This window comes from Chiloscyllium plagiosum, unplaced genomic scaffold (assembly GCF_037043375.1).
Source record: "Chiloscyllium plagiosum isolate Xiang-an unplaced genomic scaffold, Cpla_swu_hap1 HiC_scaffold_29, whole genome shotgun sequence".
Taxonomy (NCBI): Eukaryota; Metazoa; Chordata; class Chondrichthyes; order Orectolobiformes; family Hemiscylliidae; genus Chiloscyllium; species Chiloscyllium plagiosum.
In genome coordinates, this window is record NW_028270167.1 from 32,496,320 (window position 1) to 32,521,797 (window position 25,478).

The following is a 25,478-nucleotide window of genomic DNA, read 5'->3' on the forward strand; positions in this document are numbered from 1 at the left end:
CATCTTCTCAAAGGCTATGAGGATGAGCAGCCCATGTTAATATAAAACAAAGAACTGTAGATGCCAGAAACTGAAATGGCTAAAGAAATGCAGCATGTCTGGCAATATCTGTGAAGAGAAAGCTGAGTTAATGTTTCAAGTACTGTGACTGTTCTCCAGTTCTGATGGCACTTCAGTTTGGTTCAGTTTGGCTGGTAATCATTGCAATTTGCTAGTTCAATTATCTAAAATCTGTCAGATATTTCTCCATTTGAGACAAAAGCAGAAATTTCTGGAGAGACACAGCATGTCTGTGGAGAGAAAGCAGAGTTAATATTTCGAGGGTTCTGAAGGAGGGTCACTATATGCAAGATGTTAACTTCGCTTTCTGAACCCAGATGCTGCCAGATTTCTGTTGAGATTTCTGTTTTTATTCTAGGCTTGTTAGTGTTGCCCACATTCCACAATTATTGCATGAATGATTAAATTAATTTAAGAGGTATTATTTGAGGTCTTTGTTGAGAGATAGCTAGGAAACTGGAGAACTGACATGTACTTCAGCAAAATAGTTGATTGGCCTCTTACATCCACCAAAGATGACAGGTATTTTCATGTTGATTAGGCTAGGTGCCTGGAGCAGTGTTTGACTACACAGCAATCTAAACTAAGAATGCCACTGATTCACAGATAATACCCTCAATAATGGATATTCTCAGAGTAAGCGTATAAGTGACTGCAGAATCCAGATTCAAAACACAGGGAGTGAGAGTGAATTTGAATTTTGTCTGTTATTAAGTATTTCAAAGAAGAGAAACTCAGCAGGTCTCGCAGCATCTGTGGGTCAAAACAGAGTTAACATTTCGCACCCAGTGACCCTTCCTCAGAATGTGTTAATAGTTGAAAGCCCTGAACCAGTTGTTTGTACTGACAACATTTAGGAGCTGGAAATATAGAAAATTAAATGGGAACTGAGAACAGGGATCTGAATTCAAATTCAAGCCACACTTGTGGGCAAAAAAAAGCCCCTCCTTTTGTAGCGATTTACTTGCCATGGATTATAACGAAAAGGGAATTCTTCCAGGATGTATAATGGGCTGGGATTGTAATGAAAGCATGTTTGACTGCGGAGTGTGCAAGGGACAGGTAGATAATGTGTGGCTGACTATCACCTGGCATGTTATAGACTGGGTGTATAATGGATGTGTAAACTACAGCTGAGTGTGTCAATATGGGGTGAGAAATAGGTGGATCTGTAACTGATGGCATGGCCTTGGGATGTACCAAGTAGGATGGGTAATGGACTCAATGGTTAATGGGAGGTGCGTAATGGCAGAAAAGCCCTCAATGCCTTATTTTGGTAAAAAGTGTTTCTCTCCCCTCATGACACTTAACACACAAGAGTCTCAAGGTGTACCCTAGAACTCTGTGGGAAGCTAGGGAAGTGATTCCTGGACCCCTTGCTGAGATACTTGTATCATCGATAGTCACAGGTGAGGTGCTAGAAGACTGGAGGTTGCTAACGTGGTGTCACTGTTTACGAAAGGTGGTAAGGACAAGCCAGGGAACTACAGACCAGTGAGCCTAACACGGTGGTGGGCAAGTTGCTGGAGGGAAACCTGAGAGACAGGACGTACGTGTATTTGGAAAGGCAAGGACTGATTAGGGATAGTCAGTACGGTTTTGTGCATGGGAAATCATGTCTCACAAACTTGATTGAGTTTTTTGAAGAAGTAACATAGAGGATTGATGAGGACAGAGCGGTAGACATGATCTATATGAACTTCAGTGAGGCGTTCAACAAGTATCCCCATGGGAGACTGATTAGCAAGGTTAGATCGCATGGAATACAGGGAGAACTAGCCATTTGGATACAGAACTGGCTCAAAGGTAGAAGACAGAGGGTGGTGGTGGAGGGTTGTTTAATAGACCTGGAGGCTGTGACCAATAGAGTGCCACAAGGATTGGTGCTGGGTCCACTACTTTTTGTCATTTATATAAATGATTTGGATGTAAGCATAAGAGGTATAGTTAGTAAGTTTGCAGATGACAATAAAATTGGAGATGTATTGGACAACGAAGAAGGTTACCTCCGATTACAAAGGATCTTGATCAGATGGGCCAATAGGTTGAGGAGTGATAAATGGAGTTTAATGTAGATAAATGCGCGGTGTTACATTTTGGGAAAGCAAATCTTAGCAGGACTTATTCGCTTAATGGGAAGGACCTAGAGAGTGTTGCTGAACAAAGAGATCTTGGAGTGCAGGTTCATAGGTCCTTGAAAGTGGAGTTGCAGGTAGATAGGATAGTGAAGAAGGCATTTGGTATGCTTTCCTTTACTGGTCAGCGTATTGAGTACAGGAGTTTGGGGGTCATGTTGCAACTGTACAGGATGTTGGTTGGGCCACTTTTGGAATATTGCATGCAATTCTGGTCTCCTTCCTATCGGAAAGATGTTGTGAAACTTGAAAGGGTTCAGAAGCGATTTACAAGGATGTTGCCAGGGTTGGAGGATTTGAGCTGTAGAGAGTGGTTGAATAGGCTGGGGCTGTTTTCTCTGGAGTGTCGGAGGCTGAGGGGTGACTTTATAGAGGTTTATAAAATCATGAGGGGCATGGATAGGATAAATAGACAAAGTCTCTTTCCTGCGTTGGGGGAGTCCAGAACTAGAGGGCATTGGTTTGGGTGAGAGGGGAAAGATAGAAAAGAGAACTAAGGAGCAACGTTTTCACGCAGAGGGTGATACGGTTATGGAATGAGCTGCCAGAGGAAGTGGTGGAGGCTGGTACAATTGCAACATTTAAAAGGCACCTGGATGGGTATATGAATAGATAGGGTTTGGAGGGATATGGGCCAGGTCCTGGCAGGTGGGACTAGATTGGGTTGGGATACCTAGTCGGCATGGACGAGTTGGACTAAAGGGTCTGTTTCCGTGCTGTACATCTCTATAACTCTATAACGTGGCTTGGTTAATAGCTTCCTTGCCTGTGACTCAAAGTTGTGGGTTCCCACCCTTTTCTGCAACTTGGGCACATCATTCAGGATGACATTTTTGTACCATATGAAGATATTGCACTGCCTAAAACATCATCCTTTAGATGAGAAGTGGTCATTTTACTTGTTCATTTAGCTTGGTGTGATATTAATAATCTACTGAGCAGTGGTGTGTCTTGGTACAGTGGCCAATACTCCATCCTTGACCAATACTGTAGAAGAAAAGACTAAATGGATAGGGTTTGGGTTTGTGGGATAGAGTTGTCATGCAGCATGGAAACAGATCCTTTAATCCAACTCATCCTTGCCAATCGGAAATTCCAATCTAACTTCGACCCATTTGCCTGCAATTAGTCCACTTTCCTCTAAACCTTCCTATTCAGAAACTCGGCCAGATGTCTTTTGAATGTTGTAATCTTGCTGTCTTGAAAATAGAGGCTGTATTTTCTTAACTATGATGATGACCCATTTAAAATAATTCACTGTGCTCGAAGTAATTCTCCATATATTGTTAAGTGCAACTTGAATTCATAAGTTGCTCTGTGGGACCTTGTGAATGAGTATCTGATTTCTCCTCATCTGCGAACAGATTTCCAGCAAACTTTCAAAGCTTCAAGTATTGTCTTTGTGAATGAATATCATATACTTGGGATAATTATGACTGTGTGATAGTGTAAATAATTAGGAAATCTTATAGATTAGATTCCCTACAGTGTGGAAACAGGCCCTTCGGCCCAACATGTCTACACTGACCCTCTGAAGAGTAACCCACCCATTTCCCTCTGACTAATGCACCTAACTCTACAGGGCAATGTAGCATGGCCAATCCACCCTAACCTGCACATCTTTGGACTGTGGGAGGAAACCGGAGCACCCGGAGGAAACCCACGCAGACATGGGGAGAACGTGCAAACTCCACACAGAGTTTTCTCCATTGAAGTCACTTGATATATAACAGGTTGCAGACTCATGATTATGCTGCTGTAAAAGCACAGCAGGTCAGGTAGCAACCGAGGAGCAGGAGAATCGACATTTCGGGCATAAGCCCTTCGTAGGTCTTTCCTGATGAAGGGCATTTGCCCGAAACGTCAATTCTCCTATTCCTCAGATGCTGCCTGACTTGCTGTGCTTTTCCAGCACCACACTCTTGACTCTAATCTCCATCATCTGCAGTCCTCACTTTCACCTTGCAGACTCGTGATTGCCTGCTTCCTCAAATGGCACATATCTGAAACAACTCAGATTAGTTATTGAATTGATGAGAACATTTAATCATGTCCTACTGCATCAAGGACGACATCCAGCCCAACGCTCCTGCTCTGGTTCGAGAAGAATCTGGAATTAGTAAATAGGCGAAGTCACAAAGGCTGAGAGTCAGGTTTTGGCTGAAAAATGGGTCCTCAATTGTTGGAGGTCGGACTTGTTTGTTGATTTTACCAAATTTAGCCTCCTAATTGCTGCCTTCTGACTCATCACCAAATTAAAGATGGCATGAGATCTCTAAATGGTGACAAACCAATTGCAAGACCAATGACTCTGAAGAATACAAGGAGAGGCAGGTGCTGAGGCAGGCTGGTGACCTTGGGGATAAGTCAGTATGTATATGCCCTTAGAGAGGTAAGCACAAATTAAAATTCAGCCTGGACAAAGGAGAAAGGTTCCCAACTCATCTTGAGCACAACCAATGTCTGCTTGGAACTTGTTATCATGTTGTGGTCCATTCTTTGGGATTAATACCATCCAGCTACAGCTATACTGGACCCAGTACTGCCCTGTCCCTGGACTGCCTCCTCCCTAAATTTAGTGGCCTCCCAATGTGATGGAGTCCATGCCACTGTCGGAAAAGTGCTGGTGGTGTTCCATATAAAGTGTACCTTAATGGGCCATTTATTATTTAAAATGGACTGTTGTCCTGCCCCCACCCCACCTAACCCCACCATCTCATCCCCAGTGGATCCACTTCACAGTCTATAACTGGGGAACTAGCCTGGCAATGGGCATTATGTCAGGAAGGCAATCTAGTGTGATTCTCTGCTGTTTATACCAGCTCTTCAGCATTCCATTCCATCAGCCAGGTGGCGTGAAAATTCTCCCCCATGTTCATAGAATCATACTGTGTGGGAGCAGGCCATTTGACCCATTGATTTTGCAAGCCTTTCCAAAAAGCATAGCACCCAGTCAACCTTATCCCCGTAGCCCTGTGTATATCCCAGCCTATCCATCTTACCAACACATCTTTGGAATGTTGAACGATATTGGAGCACCCGGAGGAAACCCGCCCACACAGACACACAGAGAATGTGCAAACTCCACAGAGACAGTTACCCGAGGGTGGAATTGAACCTGGGTCCCTGGCACTGTGATGCAACAGTGCTAACCACTGAGCCATTGTGCTGTGTCAGATGCTGAAATTAATCCTTCCCATTTTTAAAGATGAAATCGACTCTCTGAAGTTTTCTACTTGATATATCAGGCCTGAAACCCTGAGCTGGAAGCAAAGCCAACTTTCTGTGGTCCTGAGTCTATCAAGTTGAAAGATCAAGGTTACAATTTCAGTTATGTACATGCTATGTGTGAGAACACAGCTCCTCAATTGCGAGCTGCTGTTTCTGGGAAATGGCTGCTTCTCAAAGTGGAAGGGATAAATGAGCTAAGGGGGAGATAGTAGATAGGGATCATCTCCAAATGTCTAGCTTTAGTCCACAAGAGGGATGGTGGAGTAATGTCGCTGGCTGAGTTGTGAGGCCCCCTCACTGCAGTCATGCATATGTGCATGTAACTTATGGCAGAACAGCAACATCTGGCTGATTGGCATGGATTGGAAGGATTCATGATGAATGTGGCTGGAAAACAAGGCATGCTGTTGATGCTTTTTTTGTCTTGCACTCATCAGGACACAGTCGCAAGAATACCAAATCTCAAAGGCAACAATGATTCATACCGCATGAAGAAGAGAGTGCTGATTATCTGCAAAGTGAACTCTGATTAAAGATGTTGCCATGGAGAATGCTACAAGGAACATTTAACAACAAGTTTCTGATTTTTATTGATGAGATGAGAACTGAAAAGTTGCAGGAATAAGGGGAGAGAATCAGAAAGGGAATCAAACTGGATTACTCTCCATACTCATGGTACTGGTTCATTGTTGAGCCAGCAAGTAACTGGTGTCACACACAGATCTGGGTAGCCCCAAGTTAGATCCCTTAATCTTAAGCAAAATCCTTTCATCTTAAACAGGAAGGCACCAAAGGACTAATTAAAACTTTATGTCTCAAGTTAAGGAGGACAAATTCCACTCGAGTTTACCCTCCTGATCCCTAATTCGTGAGACCTTCGAGAGATGTTGTCACAAGAAGGTGTCACAGGATTGGGCTTGTCTTTTAAAGGAAGGAAATGTAAGCAATTCTTCAATAAAGAAGAGAGAGAATACTAGCCTCACATTAGTGGTAGGAAGGCTAACTAAAATCTGTTGGCTTAGACATGACAGCATGGCACTTTAAAAAATTAAATATGATCAGACAGAGTCAACATGAATATATGAAAGCTGAGCGGAGATTTTCAAGGATGTGATTAGTAGTGTAGGTAAGAGGAAACCATGGGATATGTGCATTCAGAAGATTTTTTAAAAAGCTTTCAAAAAAGTGCTGCACAAGACATTTTCTTCACAAAATTAGGACTTGTGGGATTATATTAGCATGGATTAAGGGTTGGTTAATGGACAGACACAAGCCATTTTGAGGGTGACAGATTATAACTCCTAGAGTATTACAGAGATACTTGATCCTCAACTATTTACCATGAGGGAATTGAGAGGAAAACATTCCAGTTTGCTAATAATACAAAGTTAAGCAGGGAAGTAGGATGTGAGAGGCATTCAGAGACAGTAAAAAGATACAGACTGGTTTGCTGAGTGGACAACACACAGCAGGTGGAACATAATGTGGAGTATTGTGAAACTAACCAGTTTGGAAGAAGAAAGTCAATTTTTATTTTAAATGGTTTGAGACAGGAAATTAGTGTTGTTCGGAAGGTGTTGGCTATTGTTATATCATCTCCTATCCAATTGGTACAACTCCCGGACCTTGTTCATATGTATACATGCATTTTCTTTACATCTACTGTGCTGCTTCATTTAATAAATCACATTCTCAGGCAGAGAGGTCTGGGTGTCCCAGTCCATGAATCACAGAAAATTGCTGTGTAGGTATAACAAGCAGTCAGGAAAGCTAATAGAATATCAAATGTTATTGTGAAGGGAATTGAATGCAAGAGAAGGGAGTCTATGCTTCAGTTATACAGGGCAATGGTGAAACTGCGTTTTGAGTACTGGGTACAGTACTGGTCACTAAATATACAGAAGGATGTTCATGTGTTGGAAGCAGTTTTAGATTAGATTACTTACAGTGTGGAAACAGGCCCTTCGGCCCAACAAGTCCACACCGACCCGCCGAAGCGCAACCCACCCATACCCCTACATTTATCCCTTACCTAACACTACGGGCAATTTAGCATGGCCAATTCACCTGACCTGCACATCTTTGGACTGTGGGAGGAAACCGGAGCACCCGGAGGAAACCCACGCAGACACGGGGAGAATGTGCAAACTCCACACAGTCAGTCGCCTGAGTTGGGAATTGAACCCGGGTCTCTGGCGCTGTGCCATCGTGCCGCAGTTCAGAGAAGGCTTATTAGACCAATACCCGGAATGAGTGGATTGCCTTATGAGGACAAGCTGGGGCCACATCCACTCAAGTTAAGAGTCAGAGATGACTTAATTGAAACATATAAGATCCTGAAGAGACTTTACCGAGTGAAAGTGGAAAGGATGTTTCCTCTTGTGGGAGAATCTAGAACTTGGGGTCATAGTTTAATAATAGTGGGGCACCCATTTGATGAGGAAACATGTCTTTTCTCTGTCAGCAAGTCATGAGCATTTGGAATTCCCTTCCTCAAAAGGCAGTGGATATTGTACCTTTAAATATTTTTTTAAGCCAAAGTAGACAGATTCTTGAAGACCAGGGGCATGAAATATTATTGGCGATATGCAGGAATGTAGAGTTGAGGTTAAAATCAGATCAGCCGGGATCTGAGTGCTGGAGCAGACTCGAAGGGCTGAATGGCCTACTCTTGTTCCTTTCTTTGTTCATGGCAGAGTACGTTGAATGATCGTATGTCAGTGGCTTTCTTGCTTGTAACAAAAGAAGCTGGAGGAACAGCAACTCCTCTTTCTATGGAGACAGTTTATTGCCTTATGTTGCTAATATTCAGCTTAATAACTTTAAGCCTTAACCACTGCTTTCATTTTCTCTCAGATAGCAAGTGCTAATAATGGAAGATGCTGGACCAAAACCACCTGAAGTGAAGGTGGTATTGCCCAGTGTTTGGATAAGCTTCTCCACTTGGAATTGAATTGAATTTATTGTCACATGTACCGAGGCACAGTGAAAAGCTTTGTCGTGTGAGCAATACAGGCAGATCAGAGTAAAGTAGCATAGATAAGTAAATAATAGGTAAACAGCAGCAAAAACAAAAACACAGGTACAGGTGAATGTTAAGAGTTACTGAGTCCAGTCAGTATTCTAACAACAGTAGGGTAGAAACTGTTTTGAAACCAGCTGGTGCATGTGTTCAGCTTCTGTACCGTTTCCCCAATGGTAGAGGTTGTAGGAAAGCATTGCCAGGGTGGGATGGATCTTTGAGAATGCTGGCGGCCTTTCCTTGACAGCGGGCCTGGTAGATGGATTCGAGGATACAGCTAGTGGGATGGACTACACCCCTGGTGTCATCGACCAGCTGTTCTTCCACCACATTTCTGACTGATGGATGCCTTCTACTCTTTGCCAAATTTTCAATGATTCCCTCGTATTCTGCTATTCTGCTGTGATCATTTATATCTCCCCTGGATCCCTCCAAAGTCACTATAATAAGTACACATTATTGTGGACACAGTCAGCACTTCAGGGAGAATCTGTAGAGAGAGAGAAACAGAGTTTATGTTTCAGGTCCGTGGCGAATCATCAGAACTTGGAACATATTGTTTCTTATCACATTCCTCTACTGTACACCATCACTCCTTTTATAGTCATGCTTTTCTGCTCAATTCATTCCATCTTTTTCCCCTGTTAAAGGCTCTTCTCCATTTCAAATGCTTTCCCCAATCTAAAGGTAGGTAATTGCATATAAACTATTACCTGGGAATATTGGAGCAGGAGAAAGCCATTTAACTTATCAGACATCCAATTAAATCTCTAACAGAATGGCAGCTATCTGCTCCGAACTGTCCTTAACTTTGTTTCTTTCTCCACAGATGTTGCCTGACCTCCTGAGTTCAATATATTCTGTTTTTAATTATCTTACTATGTTTTTGTACATACAAAACATAAAGGCTTCTGACAGAATATTAATTGTGTAGTAGTCTTAAGGGTGCCTCAGTGTAATCTGTAGTGACAGGGAAAAACAAGGACAATATCCAATCGAGTCTGCTTTTTTGTTACTAGGTAACCGATTCTGGTATGTACATCTGTGTCGCCACTGGATCCAGTGGGGAGACCACATGGAGCGGGTACCTGGAAGTGCAAGGTATGCTGCAGTTAAATCACATGATATTAGCTAGAAAGCAAGCAGTCGGCAGGAGAGATCATTAACACCACCCTGTACAGCTCATACTAAAGGGAAAGATGGAACTCCAAATGCATATGGCCTAATCTCAAAACAAGAGAAATTGTAGTGATAAAACAAAGCAAATAAACATAAAGACAATGAAGAGTATGCAAATTTCACAACAAAACGGCTTTCTGGTGCCACTACCAATTTTAAGATTAAGGCCGGCACAGTGCTGACCACTGAGCCTCACATCACCAGGAAACCAGGTTCAATTCCACCCTCGGGTGACTGTCTGTGTGGACATCCCACCTGTGTCTGCATGAGTTTTCTCTGGGTGCTCTGATTTCCTCCCACAGTTCAAAGATGTGCAGGCTCGGGGATTTGGCCATGCTATATTGCCCATAGTGTTCACAGATGTGCACATGAGGTGGATTAGCCATGGGAAATGCAGGGTTACAGGAATAGGGTCGGGTGAATCTGGGTGGGATATTCTTCGGAGGGGTTCATGTTTTGTTTGATGGGCCGAATGGCCGGCTTCCATGCTGTTGGGATAATTTGATTTATTCTCTCAGATTCCTTAGTAAATATTGTAGTGACATGACCAGCTGGCACTTTTAACCTTGCAAACACTAGTTCTAGAGATCATGCTAGTTACTAATGTCAACAGAATCAAAATTCACCAGCAGGATTTTGAGAATTTAAATTTGCTTCTAAAAGCCTGGAAATGAAAAAGCAAATTCCTATTTCCTCTACTACACCTATTTTGCATGTTCACGTAGGATTGATAAGCATTGGATTGTTGTCAAAATGGCCGACTGCTCTTCAGGGGCCATTACCTGCCATCCTTACCTGCATCAGCTCCTATCTCACACCCCAACATGGATGGTTCTGAACCACTGTAGTTTGTTCACCAAACCGTCCTGTTATAACAATCCATGAAGAAGAACCGCCACCAATAAATGCTGGCTTTACTGGTGATGTCAAAATTCTAACTATTTTTCACAAACTGAAAGACTGAACTAAAATATGCCAGTGAAACAGAGAGGGAGTCTTCTGCAGAGGAGGAGACTGGGGAGCTGTGAGAAGGATCAAGGATGGTTTGAGACATTTACAAAGGAGAGCAGCTCGGTGAGGAGCTGTTGGCCCATAAGCCATCCCTGAATGAAAAATGAACAGAGTTTCTGATAAATAGCAGCCTTTTCTTGATAATTACTCCTAAATGAACTCACCTTCCCATACATCACCGACTGTTTGATTTTCAGTGACCCAGAATGAGGGCAGGTCAGGGGTTAAACAAACATGTTTGATTGTGCAGTGCATTGCCGAACTTAATGGCCTCTAAAACAAAGAATGACGAGTACTGCAGGCCTATGGTGCACTTAGACCTTAATGGCCTGCAGCACATTTGTGAGGGGGATGCTGACGTACACATTCGCTCTTGCCAGTTCGTGGGTATGGGCTGATGCTTGCAGCACACTTTGTGGATGACTTCGGAACAGAGCCTGACAAAACTTGCATGAACTTGAACGGTCTTGAAACCGAGATCGGTATGAGATAATGTCAGAGGGAAATCCAATGGATTTTGAAGGAATAGTCACTATACTTGCACTGACTTCCTTCCCAGAGCTTTGTTCCAAATAGTCTTTGTTGTTGTGCAGCACATTGTTTGTGCTTGAGTAGTTAACTCCGTTGGAATGCATCTGTGGGACTACATCTGTGTTTACAGGGGGTGGTGGTGTGCTGTAAACAGTGTTTGCAGAGTTCCTGGCAGTGTGTCTACAGTTTCCAGTGGGCCCCAAGTTGTCCTTCAGACAGAAAATCCTAAATCTCACAGTTAAGGGGCTGATAGCATAGTGGTAATGTTACTAGAGAAGTTAATGCTGAGGGACCTGGAAAAATGCATGGAGTCATGGAGTTGTACAGCATGGAACCAGACCCTTCAGTTCAGCTCACCAGATAACCAAAATTTCTCTATGCACATTTGCCAGAATTTGGCTCCTATCCCTCTAAACCCTTCCTATTCATATACGTAATCAGATGCCTTTTAAATGTTGCAATTGTACCAGCCTCCACCACTTCCTCTGGCAGCTCATTCCATCCACGCTCCAGCATCTGCATAAAAATGTTGCCCCTTGGGTCCTTTTTAAATCTTTCCCCTCTCACCTTAAACCTATGTCCTCTAGTTTTTAACTCCCCTACCCTGGGTAAAAGGCCTTGGCTCTTTAGCGGCTGCACAAGACAATGGTTAGGCCACTGTTGGAATACTGCATTCAGTTCTGGTATACCTGTCTTAGGAAAGTTGCTGTGATACTTGAAATGGTTCAGAAAAGATTTACAAGGATGTTCCTGGGATTGGAGAGTTTGAGCTATAGGGAGCAGCTGATTAGCCTGGGGCTATTTGCCCTGGAGCGTCAGAGGCTGAGAGGTGACCTTGTAGAGGTTTATAAAATCATGGATAGGGAGATGTGAATTCAAATCCCAGCAGCTGGGGAGTTTAAATTCAATTAATAAATCTGATTAAAATGCTTTTTATTTTCAATTTCATAATCATTACTATAATGATAATCGTGGCACTATCAGTTTGCAGTAAAAATCCATCTGATTCACTAGTGGCCCTCAGGAAAGGAAATCCTAAAGAGGTCAGGCTGAGGTGTGACTCCAGACCCACCACATGTAGTTCACTCTTAAGCACCTGTTCATTCTATGTGTAGCAAAACACTCAGTTGTATCAAGCCACACACTGAAAAACTGATTAACAATAAAAGGGAGATAACCTGACATTGATCTATGTGTAAGATGTAGCAAAGGCATAACCTGCCAGTGCACCTTGTAAAGTTCTCTGACATTGCCATAATTACTGAGTCCTGCCTCAAATGTTGTGCTGGAGCTCTTATATCATCACCTCTGGGATGTACTACCCTTCAGCAGGACAGACCCTCGAGAGGTGGTGATACATTGGCATACGACAGACAGGGGTTGCCCTGGGAATCCTTAATATTGACTCCAAAGGTCATGAATGGATCAGACACCTCCTGATTACCAAGTACTACCTTCCCCAGGTCCCAACACCCTATTTCCTATTCACAATGTGTTTTGGGTAGGAGACCTCAATGTCCATGATCACCAATGGCTTGCCAGCATCACTACTGACAGCTGAAGGACAATTTCTAGCTTGGCAATAGTGGCAAACCAACAAAAAGGAAACAACAATACTTGAGCAATTCCTCACCAATCTTACAGTTGTAGATGCACCAGTCCATGGCAGTTTTGATAGGTATGCGGAGCTGTTGTAGTTGCAAGGTCTTGTCTTCACTGAGGGCACCCTCCGTGTTGTCTAGCTGTATCACCAGGCTAAATTGGATCGATTTGGAACAGATTATGAATCTCAAAATTGGGTGACCCTGTACTGCTGTGACCCACCGGCTGCAGCAGATTTAATTCAGTCATAATCTTTGACCTCATGGCCTGGCATATCCCTCATCCACCATTACTATGCACCTAGGGAATCAGCGTGTTTCAGTGAAGTGTATAAGAAAGCATACCAGGAGCAACACCAGGCACATGTAAGATTCCAATCTGTAAAGTTACAAGTTTAGCAGCAGAAAAAGCATAAACAGAGCTAAACAATACAATCCAAACCCAATATAGAACAGATCAGATCAAAATGATGAAGTCTTACCATATCAAGATACGAATAGTGAATAATTAAGCAATGAATTGGAGATAGTACATAATTCCGTCCTCAACTAAGGGGCCAAGCTGAGCATATCGGTAAAGAAGGCTAAAGCATTTACAATCACTTTCAATCAGAAGTGTTGGGTGGATGACCCATCTCAACCATCCCTTCAGATTTCTTCCATTATACATGCCTATTTCTTGACAATGCAATTCCCTCCCTTCAGAAATGGCTGAAGACACTGGATACTTTCAAAGGCTGTGAGCCTGACAACATTCCGACAATAGTACTGACGGCTTGTGCTCCAGAATTAGCTGCACCCCTAGCCAAGCTGCTCCAGTTTCAAGCTATTATCTGGTCAATAGTAAAGTGTCAGAAGTGGAATTGACCGTGCTAGTTAATAGCACTTACTCAGTGGTAATCTGCTCACTAGTGCTCAGTTTGTGTTACAGTCTTATTACAACCTTGACTCAATTATGGACAAAAGAATTCCAAAAGGGAGTTGAGAATGACTGCCATTTGCATCAAAGCAACATTTTGGCATCAAGGATCTCTAATAAAATTACAGTTATTAAGAATCAGGAGGAAAATTCTTTCCCCAGCATGAGGAATGTGGTTGGACGTCATTGCTGCAGGAGTTCCTCAGTGTAATGTTCTAGGACCATCCATTTTCTTTGCTTCATTGCTGGCCTTCCCTCCAACATAAAGTCGTACATGAGATTTTCAATGATAATAACACAATATTCAGTACCATAAGCAATTCCTCAGATACTGAAACAGACCTTGTCCACATGTAACAAGCCCTAGTACAGGTTTGGGCTAGTAAGTGGCAAATAACATTCATGTCTCACAAGTGCCAGGCAAAGACTATTTCTGACAAAAGAGAGTCTATACATCTCCCCTTGACATTCTACTACATCACTAGCTTTATAAATACTGAGGCGACTGAGCAGATCAGAGGCTGGACGTTCTGCAGCAAGTAACTCACCTCCTGAATTCCAAAAGCCTGTCCATCATATTCAAGTCAGGAATTTGATAGTATGCATTCACGTAGCCTGAATTATTGCATTTCCAGCAACACTTAAGAAGTTCAACACCAGCCAAGATAAAGCAGGCAGTTTGAGCAACGTGTATCATCTACAGTCTGCATTACAGCAACTTTCCAGTACTCCTTTGACAGCAACTTTAAAATGTATAGCATCTACCTAGAAAGACAAGATACTTGGGATTACCACCAGCTCTAGGTTCCCCTTCAGGCCACATGCCATTCTGATTTGAAACTATTATCACCAACTGTCACTAAAATAAAATTCTCCTGAATAACACTTATTTAACCCCTCCATGGACAGCAGTGGTTCAAAGAGGCAGATAACCACCAGTTTCTCAATGGCAATTAAGGATTGGCAATATTACCATGTGCCAAGAATGAATAAATGTTAGGAAGCTGGAGAGACCAATTCACCACTTCACATTTTTCCTGTCCATGCAAGTATAGAATGATACCAGGATATAAGAGCACTTACTACTCTCAATTACCTCTTTCATCTTTGTAAGCCAGAACTGCCAGGGTTAAATTATTACACCGGCTAATTGGCCACAGTTGAGTTTGTTTGCTGTAAAAAGACTGATAGAAAGTTTAAACATCAGAATAGTCAATCGGGGTCGTAGGATGTCATATTTTTCAGTCTGAGTGGTAGTTTAGTGATCTTCTCTCTCCTCTGCCCACTAAAGTTTGAACTGAATGACTAGGTTACTGAAACCTAGTTAGAGTAACTAGAGTAACACTTTCCAGTAACTGATCTGGAGTTGTAAAATGGGTTTATCAGCGATGAGCCAAACAATGAAGACATTTGGTAAAAGGTGCTTCCTTCTTTCTTTCAGAAAGCGGCAGCCCAACACGCATCCTGTCAGCAGAACCTGACCTATTGCCTGGTCCTCCGTCCAAGCCACTGATCACAGATGTCACCCGTAATAGTGTCACCTTGACATGGCAACCAAGCCAGCACCTTGGAGGCTCAGCAGTCACATCATACATCATCGAAGCTTTCAGGTACAAGATGGAAAGGAAGCAGTTGGGAAAACCAGGAATTAATATCAATGCAACAGAGGCTCCACATCCCTGCCAACATGAGCAGAGTGTTATTTAGCAACTAGCAGGTCTAGATGCCAATCTTTTGCAGATTTATGAGGTTCGCTCAGGTGGGGAATGTATTTGTTCACAAAGAGAGATTTGCCTGTCACAAATGTGACAGGAGTAGCCTTGAGTTACTGTCAGACATGTGCTGCTCTGACAGGAAAAGGCTATGAGGCAGAACCAACATTACTTCCTAGGGAGGCAATTGATGGCTACATTAAAGGAACCTGGAAACCCATCAGCAACATCCCTGAAGGAACAGTCTGACTCTGTTCTGAGGTATTAATTCAGTGAAAAAGATAGGGCATTCATAATGACCAGTTTTCATCATTAATTTGTTTGATTTCTTTTCCTCTTTCCAAACTCTCTCAACGCCTTTGCACATTTTCAGATCCTGATGACTACTTCCAAGATGTGGAGCCTCAGGCAATGGCTGAGGAAGACTCTCCATGTCTAGCCTTTGCTCAGCTTCAACCCATATTAATCTGGCCAAGTCCATTTGATTGATGTGGGAGAGAGGGATCTGTCTCACTAGAGTTCTAAAAAAACTGCACCCTCAGTCACTTACATCTTGTGTTGTTGACACCCTAATGTTCCATGTCATAGAGTCATAGAGCTGTACAGCAACGAAACAGACCCTTTGTTCCAACTCGTCCATGCTGACCAGATATCCTAAATAAATCTAGTCCCATTTGCTAGCATTTGGCCCACATCCCTCTAAATCCTTCCTATTCATATACCCATCTGAATGCCTTTTAAATGCTGTAATTCTACCCATCACCTCCACTTCTTCTGGCAGCTCATTCCATACACTCATCACCCTCTGCATGAAAAGATTGCCCCTTAGGTCCCTTTTAAGTCTTTCCCCTGTCACCCTAAACCTATGGCCTCCAGGTTTGGACTCTCCCACTCTGGGGAAAAAAAATTGTCTATTTATCCAATCCATGATTTTATAAACCTCTTTAAGGTCACCCCTCAGTGTCCAGGGAAAACAGCCCCAGCCTATTCAGCTTCTCCCTACAGCTCAAACCCTCTCACCCTGGCAACATCCTTGTGAATCTTTTCCGAACCCTTTCAAGTTTCACAACATCCTTCCGATAGGAAAGAGACCAGAATTGCATGCAATATTCCAATCGTGGCCCAACCAATGTCCTGTACAGCCACAACATGACCTGCCAACTCCTATACACAGTGTACTGACCAATAAAGGCAAACATTCCAGCCACCTTCTTCACTATCCTATCTACCTGTGACTCAACTTTCAAGGATCTATGAACCTGCACTCTAAGGTCTCTTTGATCAGCAACACTTCCCAGGACCTTACCATTAAGTATATACTGCCCAGATTTGCCTTTCCAAAATGCAGCACCTCACACTTATCTAAACTAAACTCAATCTGTCACTCCTAGGCCCATTGGCCCATCTGATCAAGATCCCATTGTACCCTTAGGCAACATTTCTCGCTGTCCAAATCACCTCCAATTTTGCTGTCATCTGCAAACTTACAAACCATACCGCAGATGTTCACTGAATGTTTTTGAAAAGAGAGATGTTTGTTGAAGCTGATCAGAATAAGTGCAGGAATGCCAAATCTCAGCTGATCACTACAACTTATGCAATTAGTATGACACATATTTTTGTTATGTATAAAATATTTTGTATAATTTATGCTATTGTTCAAAGTTTGGTAGTTTTACATTTGTCCTGATGAGGTAAGATACAAATACTTCGACAGCACCTCTCTTATCAGCCATATTCATCTTCTGATGATGTGGTTTTCTTGGAGCACAGTTCCAAGGGCACTGGCAGATCCAGTGCTTCACTCAAGTGTGAGCAGGACAGAGAAAACCGGCATTTTAATCCACCAGAGAAACCATCACAGTTCTACTCAACACTTTCTCACCTCATGTCAAAACACCCTTTCCAACCTGGCAGACAATGATCCCTCGTTGGCTTAGATTAAGAAAAGACAACTCATCGTATGGTTTTTAAAAAAAAAAAATTTATTAAAAACTTTTTCAAAGCTTTATATATATAAATATATATATATAAAGAAATATGTAGTACAATGGTGTCATATCACCATACTATTAATAATAAACTACCTACTATTCTACCAGAACAAACGTATCTACTTAAACTAAACTTCAATCAAATTAAATAAAAGTTAAATTAAGTTGAATTCAAATTAAATTAAATTACATCATGTTACTTTATTCTATTTCACTCACCACACCTCCACTGAAACTCCCAATCCTGGGAGCACTAGTCATTGTACCCATATTTTCCCAGTTTCCCCTTCCCAGAGCCCCACAGGCTGCCCAATCTGACTCCCATGGCTACTATACCACAGCCCTAGTTAATATTGCCGATAAGTTTGCATCTATATAATTTAGAAAGGGCCGCCGCGTGTTATAAAATTGCTCCGTTTTAGGGTGTGCCGTATTTGTCAGGTAGTATTAGGGGAGATGCTCCATAATGCATGAAGTTCCATAATGCCTGGGCCATAACATAAGACCTAGGGGTTTTCCAAAGTCCAATTCATTAGAATGTTCTTCCTCGCCCAGTATGTAAGAATGCTACACAGTCTCATCCCGTGTTCCCCCAGAGAGGGCAAGTTTGGCAACCTCAGAAGAAAAAATACTGGATCCACCTTGACTTCAATTCCCAGGATTTCCTTCAGGTGCCTTACTATGGCACTCCAGTATCTCTGGATCTTGCAACATGACCAAACACAGTGTGTAAGAGTGCCTATACTAACTTTACATTTGGGACACCCTGGAGACACTCCTCTCTTGAACTTAGCTGGCCTCTCTGGAGCCATATGAGCCCTGTGTAAAATCTTCAATTGCATGGCCTGCGCTTTGTAAAGAAAATCTCAATATGTAACATTTTCCCATGTTTCCAGTGAAATATCCTCTCCAAGTTCCTGATTCCAAGCCCCACAGAGTCTATCCACATCTCTGAAGGCATGCCCTTTATGTAAATGTAAATGAACCAAAAGAGCACCTGTGCACCGGAGCACTCTTTTTGTTCCCTGTCTGACTTGTAAGGCTGAGCCAGGAACGTGGTCCTCTTTTGTATGTAATCCGTGATCTGAAAGTACCAGAAAACGTCCCTATTAAACAATTCATATTTCTGACTTAGTTGACTAAATGACATCAAGACCTCCCCCTTAAATAAATCTCCCAGACAAGAGATTACATTATTCTCCCATGTCTTAAAGCCAGAGTCCATTGCCCCAGGTTGAAATCCTTGGGCTCCTGCCAATGAGGTAAATGGCAAGGTCTTAAGCCAATTGCCTTTTTCTTGCCTCCTTATCCTCCAGGCATTCACCATATTTAAAATGATTGGGCTCTCACACTGCTCAGTCACGGATTTCATCTTAACCATGAATAATAGGTTAACGAGGGCACATCTCAACTGCAAGGCTTCAACGTGAAGCCACATCAATCCCGAATTCCCCCCCGTACCGAGTCACCCACATATGCTAACAGGGCACTTATTCGATATCTCTTCAATGCACATTTCCAAATGAATTAACACATGCCACAACAGCTGCTCCATTAAGATACTTGAATATTGAAGGAAGCCAAAAGTCACTAATGAGGGGAAGATTGTCTGTAGAAATTATCGCCAAACCTTCATGAAAAAATATTGGCAATATCTTTAACCATAGACAACCTGTTCACAATATTTTAGAAACAGCATTTGAAAAAAGAAAAAAAGGTTGTCAATCTAAGAAGTAAAATGACACATTAAAATAGCCCAGGTTAAAGCATAAAAGGGTTGCCTTGGAAATGGAGCAAACTCCATTTGTATGTGTACAATTCACACACCTCTCTCCCCATCCTGATGGAGGCAACAACTTGCATTTATAAAGGTAGCACCTTTAACACGGACAGATGTCCCACAGGAGTCTCATTAAACGAAAACACTGACATAATTGACAGAAGAGGATCAGAGAGTTAGATTCGAAAAACGTTTTAAAAGAAAATTTGCAGAGACTGAAAGATTTAATGAATAAAATGCAGAAATCAGAGCTTGAGAGCTGAACTAGCACAAATGGAATAAAGAGGATTGTCAAGAGTTGAGGTTTGGTGGAATGTTGAGTTCTTGAAGTATTGCAGCACAAAAAGAGGCCCTTCAGCCAACTGTGTCTACACTATCTCTTGACCATTTTCCCACCTTCTCCCTGTATTCGCTGAACATTATTCCTTTTCAAATAACAGTTTAATTCCCTTTTGAATGCCTTAATTGGACCTGCCTTCACCATTTTATCAAGAAATATATTGCAGACTTTAAACACTTGCAGTGAGAGAAAGGACTTTTTTTCTCATTTCATTTTGCGTCTTTTACCGATTACTTCAAATCTGTTCTCTCTCGTTCTTGATCCTTTCATTATTGGGAATAGTTTCTCCCCATCTGCTTGGCCCAGACCCCTTGTGATTTAGTTGTCCCAGGATCTCAATGCCGATTGCAGACTGCATTTTTTGCAGTCATCAAAATAATACTGGATTTGCCATTGCTGGAGAGAGAATTTAATTTTTGAGCATGCAAATCATTTTTACTCAAAGTTGATGATATACCCCAAGGATATTGAATCAAATTTTTTCACAGTCATTGATGCTTATCAGTGTTTGATAAGCAGAATAAGAACAGCAGCAATAATGTACAGAATGGAGAGTGGTGAACTGGGCTGTAGCTTTTCAACATCCTAATGTATGTTCAAATTCAGTCATGAGAATTATCAATGAATGTGAGGTCTAGCTGCTAAGATAAGGCAGAAGTAGGGAGGTTGTTTCCACTGGCGGGTGAAACTAGAACAAGGGGCAAAATTTCAAAATAAGGGGGAGCAGATTTAAGACTGAGTTGAGAAGGAATTTCAACACCCAAAGGGTTGTGAATCTATGGAATTCCTTGCCCAGTGATGCAGTTGAGGCTACCCCATTGAATATTTTAAGGTAAAAATAGATTTTTGAACAGTAATGGAATTAAGGGTTATGGTGAGCGAATGGAGTTGGGTCCACAAAAAGACCAGCCTTAGTCTTATTGAATGGCAGAGCAGGCTTGACAGGCCAGATGGCCCACTCCCACTCCTTTTCTTTTGTCCTACTGAGCATAGAAATCCTCGCAGAAACAAGTAAGGACAATCCATTACCTTTTTTCAGCTAAAATTACTCCAGCACAGCTATTTTTTTTAAAAAAAAATCTATCATGGGTATGGAAACATTGCTGAAGGGATTAGTTTTTACCCTAATTACCCTTGAATTGCCCTTGAACCACACAGCTTGCAAGGCTTTCAGAGGGCACTGAAGAGTCAACCATATTGGCAAATGTCTGGAGTCATGTGTCGGCCAGACCAGAGAAAGATGGCTGTTTCCTTCCCTAAAGAACATTAGTGAATCAGATAGTTTGCAATGTGATTGGTACTGAAACTTTATATCCCAGATTTAATAATTGAATTGAAAATGCACCATCTGAAATTTAGAACATAGATGAAACATCGAAAAGTACAGCACAGAACAGGCCCTTTGGCCCATGATGTTGTGCCGAGATTAAATCCTAATTTGAACCCATGTCCCAGAGCTTGTGCCTGCATTGCCATTATTACTACAGGCTCACCCTTCTTTAATCAAATAGCTGAGTTGTGAAATAGCTAAAAGAAATTCTAGGAAAGTTGTAAGTGTGAGGTGAATGAAGCCTTACAGCTGATATCAAAGTCAACTTGGGTATGCTGAAGATGGACACCAGGATGAAAAAGTTTCCACTGTGTTCATTTCTGGTGTTTGCAGGAAGAGATTTCAAAATTGTACTTCCTGATTTTCTACCTGTTTAATGGTGATGGAAGGAGGGGACTGGGAAGATGGAATCTTTCAATACGTACTTCCAGCCTGGATCAAAAATGGATAAAGTGGAATTGGAATCCTTTGTTGTTCAGAGTAGATCAGAAGACATGGGAGCAGAAATAGCTTGCTTCACCCTCAATGAGACAATGGCTGATCTGATAGTCCTCAACTCCACTTTCCTGCCTATTCCCCATAACCCAAGATTCCCTTAATGAGTAGAAATCTGTCTATCCCAGTCTTGAATAAACTTAATGACCCAGCAATGACAACCCTCTTGTCAGGGAAAAAATTCCACAAATTCACTACACTCTAAGTAACTTCCTTTCTGAGATTATGCCCTCTGGTTTTAGACTCTATCTGCATCTACCAAGTCAAGCAGCCCGCTAAAAATTGTTTATGTCTCATTAAAGTCCCCTTTCATTCTTTTAATCTCCAGTGAATTACAAGCCCAAACTATTCAACCTCTCTTCACAAGGAAATCCTTCCAAACCAGGAATCAACCTACTGAACCTTCTCTGGACTGCGTCCAAAGATGGTATATATTTCCTTAGACAAGAGGACCAAAACTATTCACAGTATTGCCACCAAGGGATGAGTGTCTTGTATAGTTTTAGCAAGACCTCCTTATTTTAATACTGCAATGCCTGTGAAATAAAGACCAACAATAGTTCATTTGCCTTTTCTATTACCTACTGAAGTGGATGCTAGCTTTTTGTGATTCATACAATATCACCAATCCCTCTGTAGGGCAGCCTTCTGCTGACCTTTCCCATTTAAATAATAGTCAGCTCTTCTAGTTTTCTTGCCAAAGGACACAGCCTCATATCCTCCAATATTATATTCCCTCTGCCAAGTCTTTGCCAACTTACTTAACCTGTCCATATCCCTTTGAGACTCCTTGTGTCATTGTCTTTTTTTTGTGTCATCTACCATCTTGCCAGTGCAATCATTTCCATCATCCAAGTCATTAATATATTTTGTTAAATAATTGTGGCCTCAACACTGGTCCCTATTGTAATTCACTTGTTAGAGATTGCCATCCTAAAAATGCTGCTTTTATCCCAATTCTCTGTCTTCTATTATTAGCCAAATTTCTATCCATGCTAATATTCTACCCAGCACCATGTGTTCTTATTACGTGGCCTTATATTTGGTGTTGGAGATAAACTGGGAAAGTGATCCACTCTCAATCACTAATATTCCTTGCCTTAATAAAAAGAACATAAAAGGTAAAGCTTGCAGGTTTCTCAGTACAGATTGGCCTCTGGTAGTGTTTAACTGGCTAGTTAGAGGCCCATGGAATTATGTCTTCAAGGCTATACCCCAGATTGTGTGTGTGTTGTGTGAAACTGATCTCTGTTTAAGATCACAAAGCGAACAAAGAATCAGTGGGCAAATAAAAGAGAAACCGAGATCCTGAGCTCCTTTGACTTTCAGTGGGATAATGAAGTGCCCCTATAACCAGCCATTTGTGTGAAATGTAATGTTCAAAAGCATAAACCCAATAGTTCAGACGTTGGTTAACCACAGATTTTATAACGTTTCAATTCCCAGCCAAGATTAACGTGCGCCATAAAGATTTCATCGAATCCTCTGAATACTAACTGGTTTGGAAATTACAATGAAGCAACTTCACACAACATTACCGTTTTAAAAGCTATATAAATGCAGAGCCTTGAGGTCTGACGGACTCTCATTTTCCATCCTGACACCCCAGGGCAACCTTCATCTTGAATCATAGAACAAATGTATAACAGAGGAACATCAATCAACTTTAAATACTGAAGGGACCTTGTATGATGGATTATGTAGTCTCGGCTCTGACTGCATATAAGAATAGCAAATAAAAATATCATTGAGTATTGGAATAAATTTATTTCCAATTAAAATATTATTTAACATCGTGAATGTCTGAGGTAGGAGTACTGAGAACTCGAGGGGGCAATGTCCTTTCCAAAGTCTGAGACATTAAAATGCATCAAGCATTTAGTTGAATGATAGTCTCGATGTTTATATTTTGAGGTTTGTTTTGCTGGGAAATTGGCCTCAATGGTGACTTTCAATCAATGAAGTCTATTTTTAGAATTATAATATAACATAGCCATGTGCAAATAAGTTGGGGTTGTCAAGCAGGCAGTAATTAATTTGTTAATTCTTGTTTGAAGCGCACGCTAACTTTGGGTGCGAAATTCACAGAAAAGCGCTGGGCAAGTTCATATTAGATCAGTCCATGAATTTCAGAACACACACCAGAAACAAAAAAAAAAGCAGTGAGCAGAATTGCTGTTGAAACTTTGCCGCTTAATGATGTGCTCAGGCTATCATTTGGTTTAGAAAAAAGGATATTTTAAAAATTTAGTGTTCAATGAGCAAGGTGTTGTCACCTGTTTGTTGTTTCTCAGTCAATCTGCAGGTAGCACATGGCAGACAGTGGCTGAGTACGTGAAAGGAGAAAAACACACAGTGACTGGTCTGAATCTCAACACTATCTACTTGTTCATCATACGTGCAGTCAACATGTATGGATTGGGAGATCCAAGCCCCATCTCTGAACCTGTCCGAACACAAGGTAAGCTATGTTTAACACTGTTGTAAATCCTAAAACACCAGGTTATAGTCCAGCAGGTTTATTTGAAAATGCAAGCTTTCATCAGGAAGCTACCTGATGAAGGAGCAGCACTCCAAAAGCTTGCATTTTCAAATAAACCTGCTGGACTTTCACCTAGTGTGGTGTGATTTATCCACCCAAGTCCAACACCAGCACCTCCACGTTATGTTTAGCACAACCTTCATGCTTAACTTGCTTTAATTTTGCAACAGTGAGTCATCTCCCACCTTGACGAGCTGTTTAGCAATTCATGGCTAGCTTGTCCAATTCTGATCTAAAAATGGCTGCTCGAAAGGAGAGAACAAGAGAGACTTGTTGTGATTCAGTCACTTTGATAATAGCATTGCATGATTAATCTTCAATTCTGTGCATTTTTGATTTGTAAGTTTACACGTTTCAGCTCCACTCCAAATTATGGAGATGCTGGCATAATGGTATTATAGCTAGATTATTAATCCACAGACCTAGGTAATGTTCCAGGGAGCCACGATCGAATCCTGCCATGGCAGATAGTGGGTTTTGAATTCAGTAAAATCCAGGATTTAAGAGCCTCATGATGATCATGAGTCGATTGTCTGAAAAACCCATTTGGTTCACTAATGTCCTTTAGAGGGGGAACCTGCCATCCTTATCTGGTTTGGGCCTACATATGACTGCAGACCCACAACAATGTGTTTGACTCTTATGTGCCCTCTGGGCAATCACAGATGGACAATAAATGCTGGCCTAGCCAGCGATGCTCACATCCAGTGAATGAATATTGCTTTCTGGTTAAATAGTTTTGATGATCAGTTCTATCTTTGAAATACTGCTTGATGCTGAGTTCAGTTGTCATTTGATTATCCATCTCTTTAAAATCTTCTGAAAGTCTGCACCAAAAATCAAAACACATAGTTTACCCCATAGTCATCATCACTGGAAAGTAGCTGGGAGAATTTACTAAGGACAACTAAGTGTAAGAGAGCTAGATTAATACCATTCAGAAACCAGTTGTAGGGAATCCAGCTCAGGGCTGCAAACTCATCTCTCAAGTTGGAGCCTAATAGTTCATTCCACTTCAAATTAGATTACAGCCAGTTACCCTAATATTCCACTGATACTTTCCATTGTATTAATTCGATGAATGAATGATAATGAAATGTTAATGGATTTATAGATATGTAAGTTATTATTAAATGCGTGTCTAATACTTGCACCATTACTTTGAACTCTGAGACAGCATCTGCATTGCTGCAGTTGTTCCTATTGATTAATTAATCCTGCAATGGACCATTAAAGTACTTAGCATAACTGTTAGTAGATACCAAGGCACTTAAATGTATTAGCACAAATTTATTGCATTACCACTTCTTATTGTTCACAGATGTAAGTCCCACAGGACAGGGGGTGGACCATCGGCAGGTACAGCGGGAGCTTGGGGAGGTGGGAGTGCAGCTGCAGCCTCCTGTCACCTTGACGTCCACAACCATCCAGGTCACCTGGACAGTAAGTAGTGAACACAGCAATGTCCCACAGCTGTGACACTAAAGGGGAAAGGCCAGCTAAGAGTGAGTGTGCTAACAGGAAGAATGAGCGGCCGTCTGTTTGGTTATAACATAGTGTATGATCAAAGATGCATTTCATAAGCACAAGTAACTT

At 41.7% G+C, this 25,478-nt stretch overlaps 1 protein-coding gene across 5 annotated transcripts in view; it reads left to right on the plus strand.

Annotated features, from left to right (window-relative positions):
* robo3 (roundabout, axon guidance receptor, homolog 3 (Drosophila)) overlaps positions 1-25,478 on the plus strand; it is a 564,581-nt gene that overhangs the window by 464,427 nt on the left and 74,676 nt on the right. For all 5 annotated transcript variants that reach the window (XM_043676841.2, XM_087976454.1, XM_087976452.1 and 2 more), the window contains exons 10-13: positions 9,468-9,549; positions 15,131-15,299; positions 23,635-23,801; positions 25,204-25,325. In XM_043676841.2, the coding sequence (XP_043532776.2) occupies positions 9,468-9,549; positions 15,131-15,299; positions 23,635-23,801; positions 25,204-25,325 (540 nt within the window). The remainder of the gene's footprint in view (positions 1-9,467; positions 9,550-15,130; positions 15,300-23,634; positions 23,802-25,203; positions 25,326-25,478) is intronic.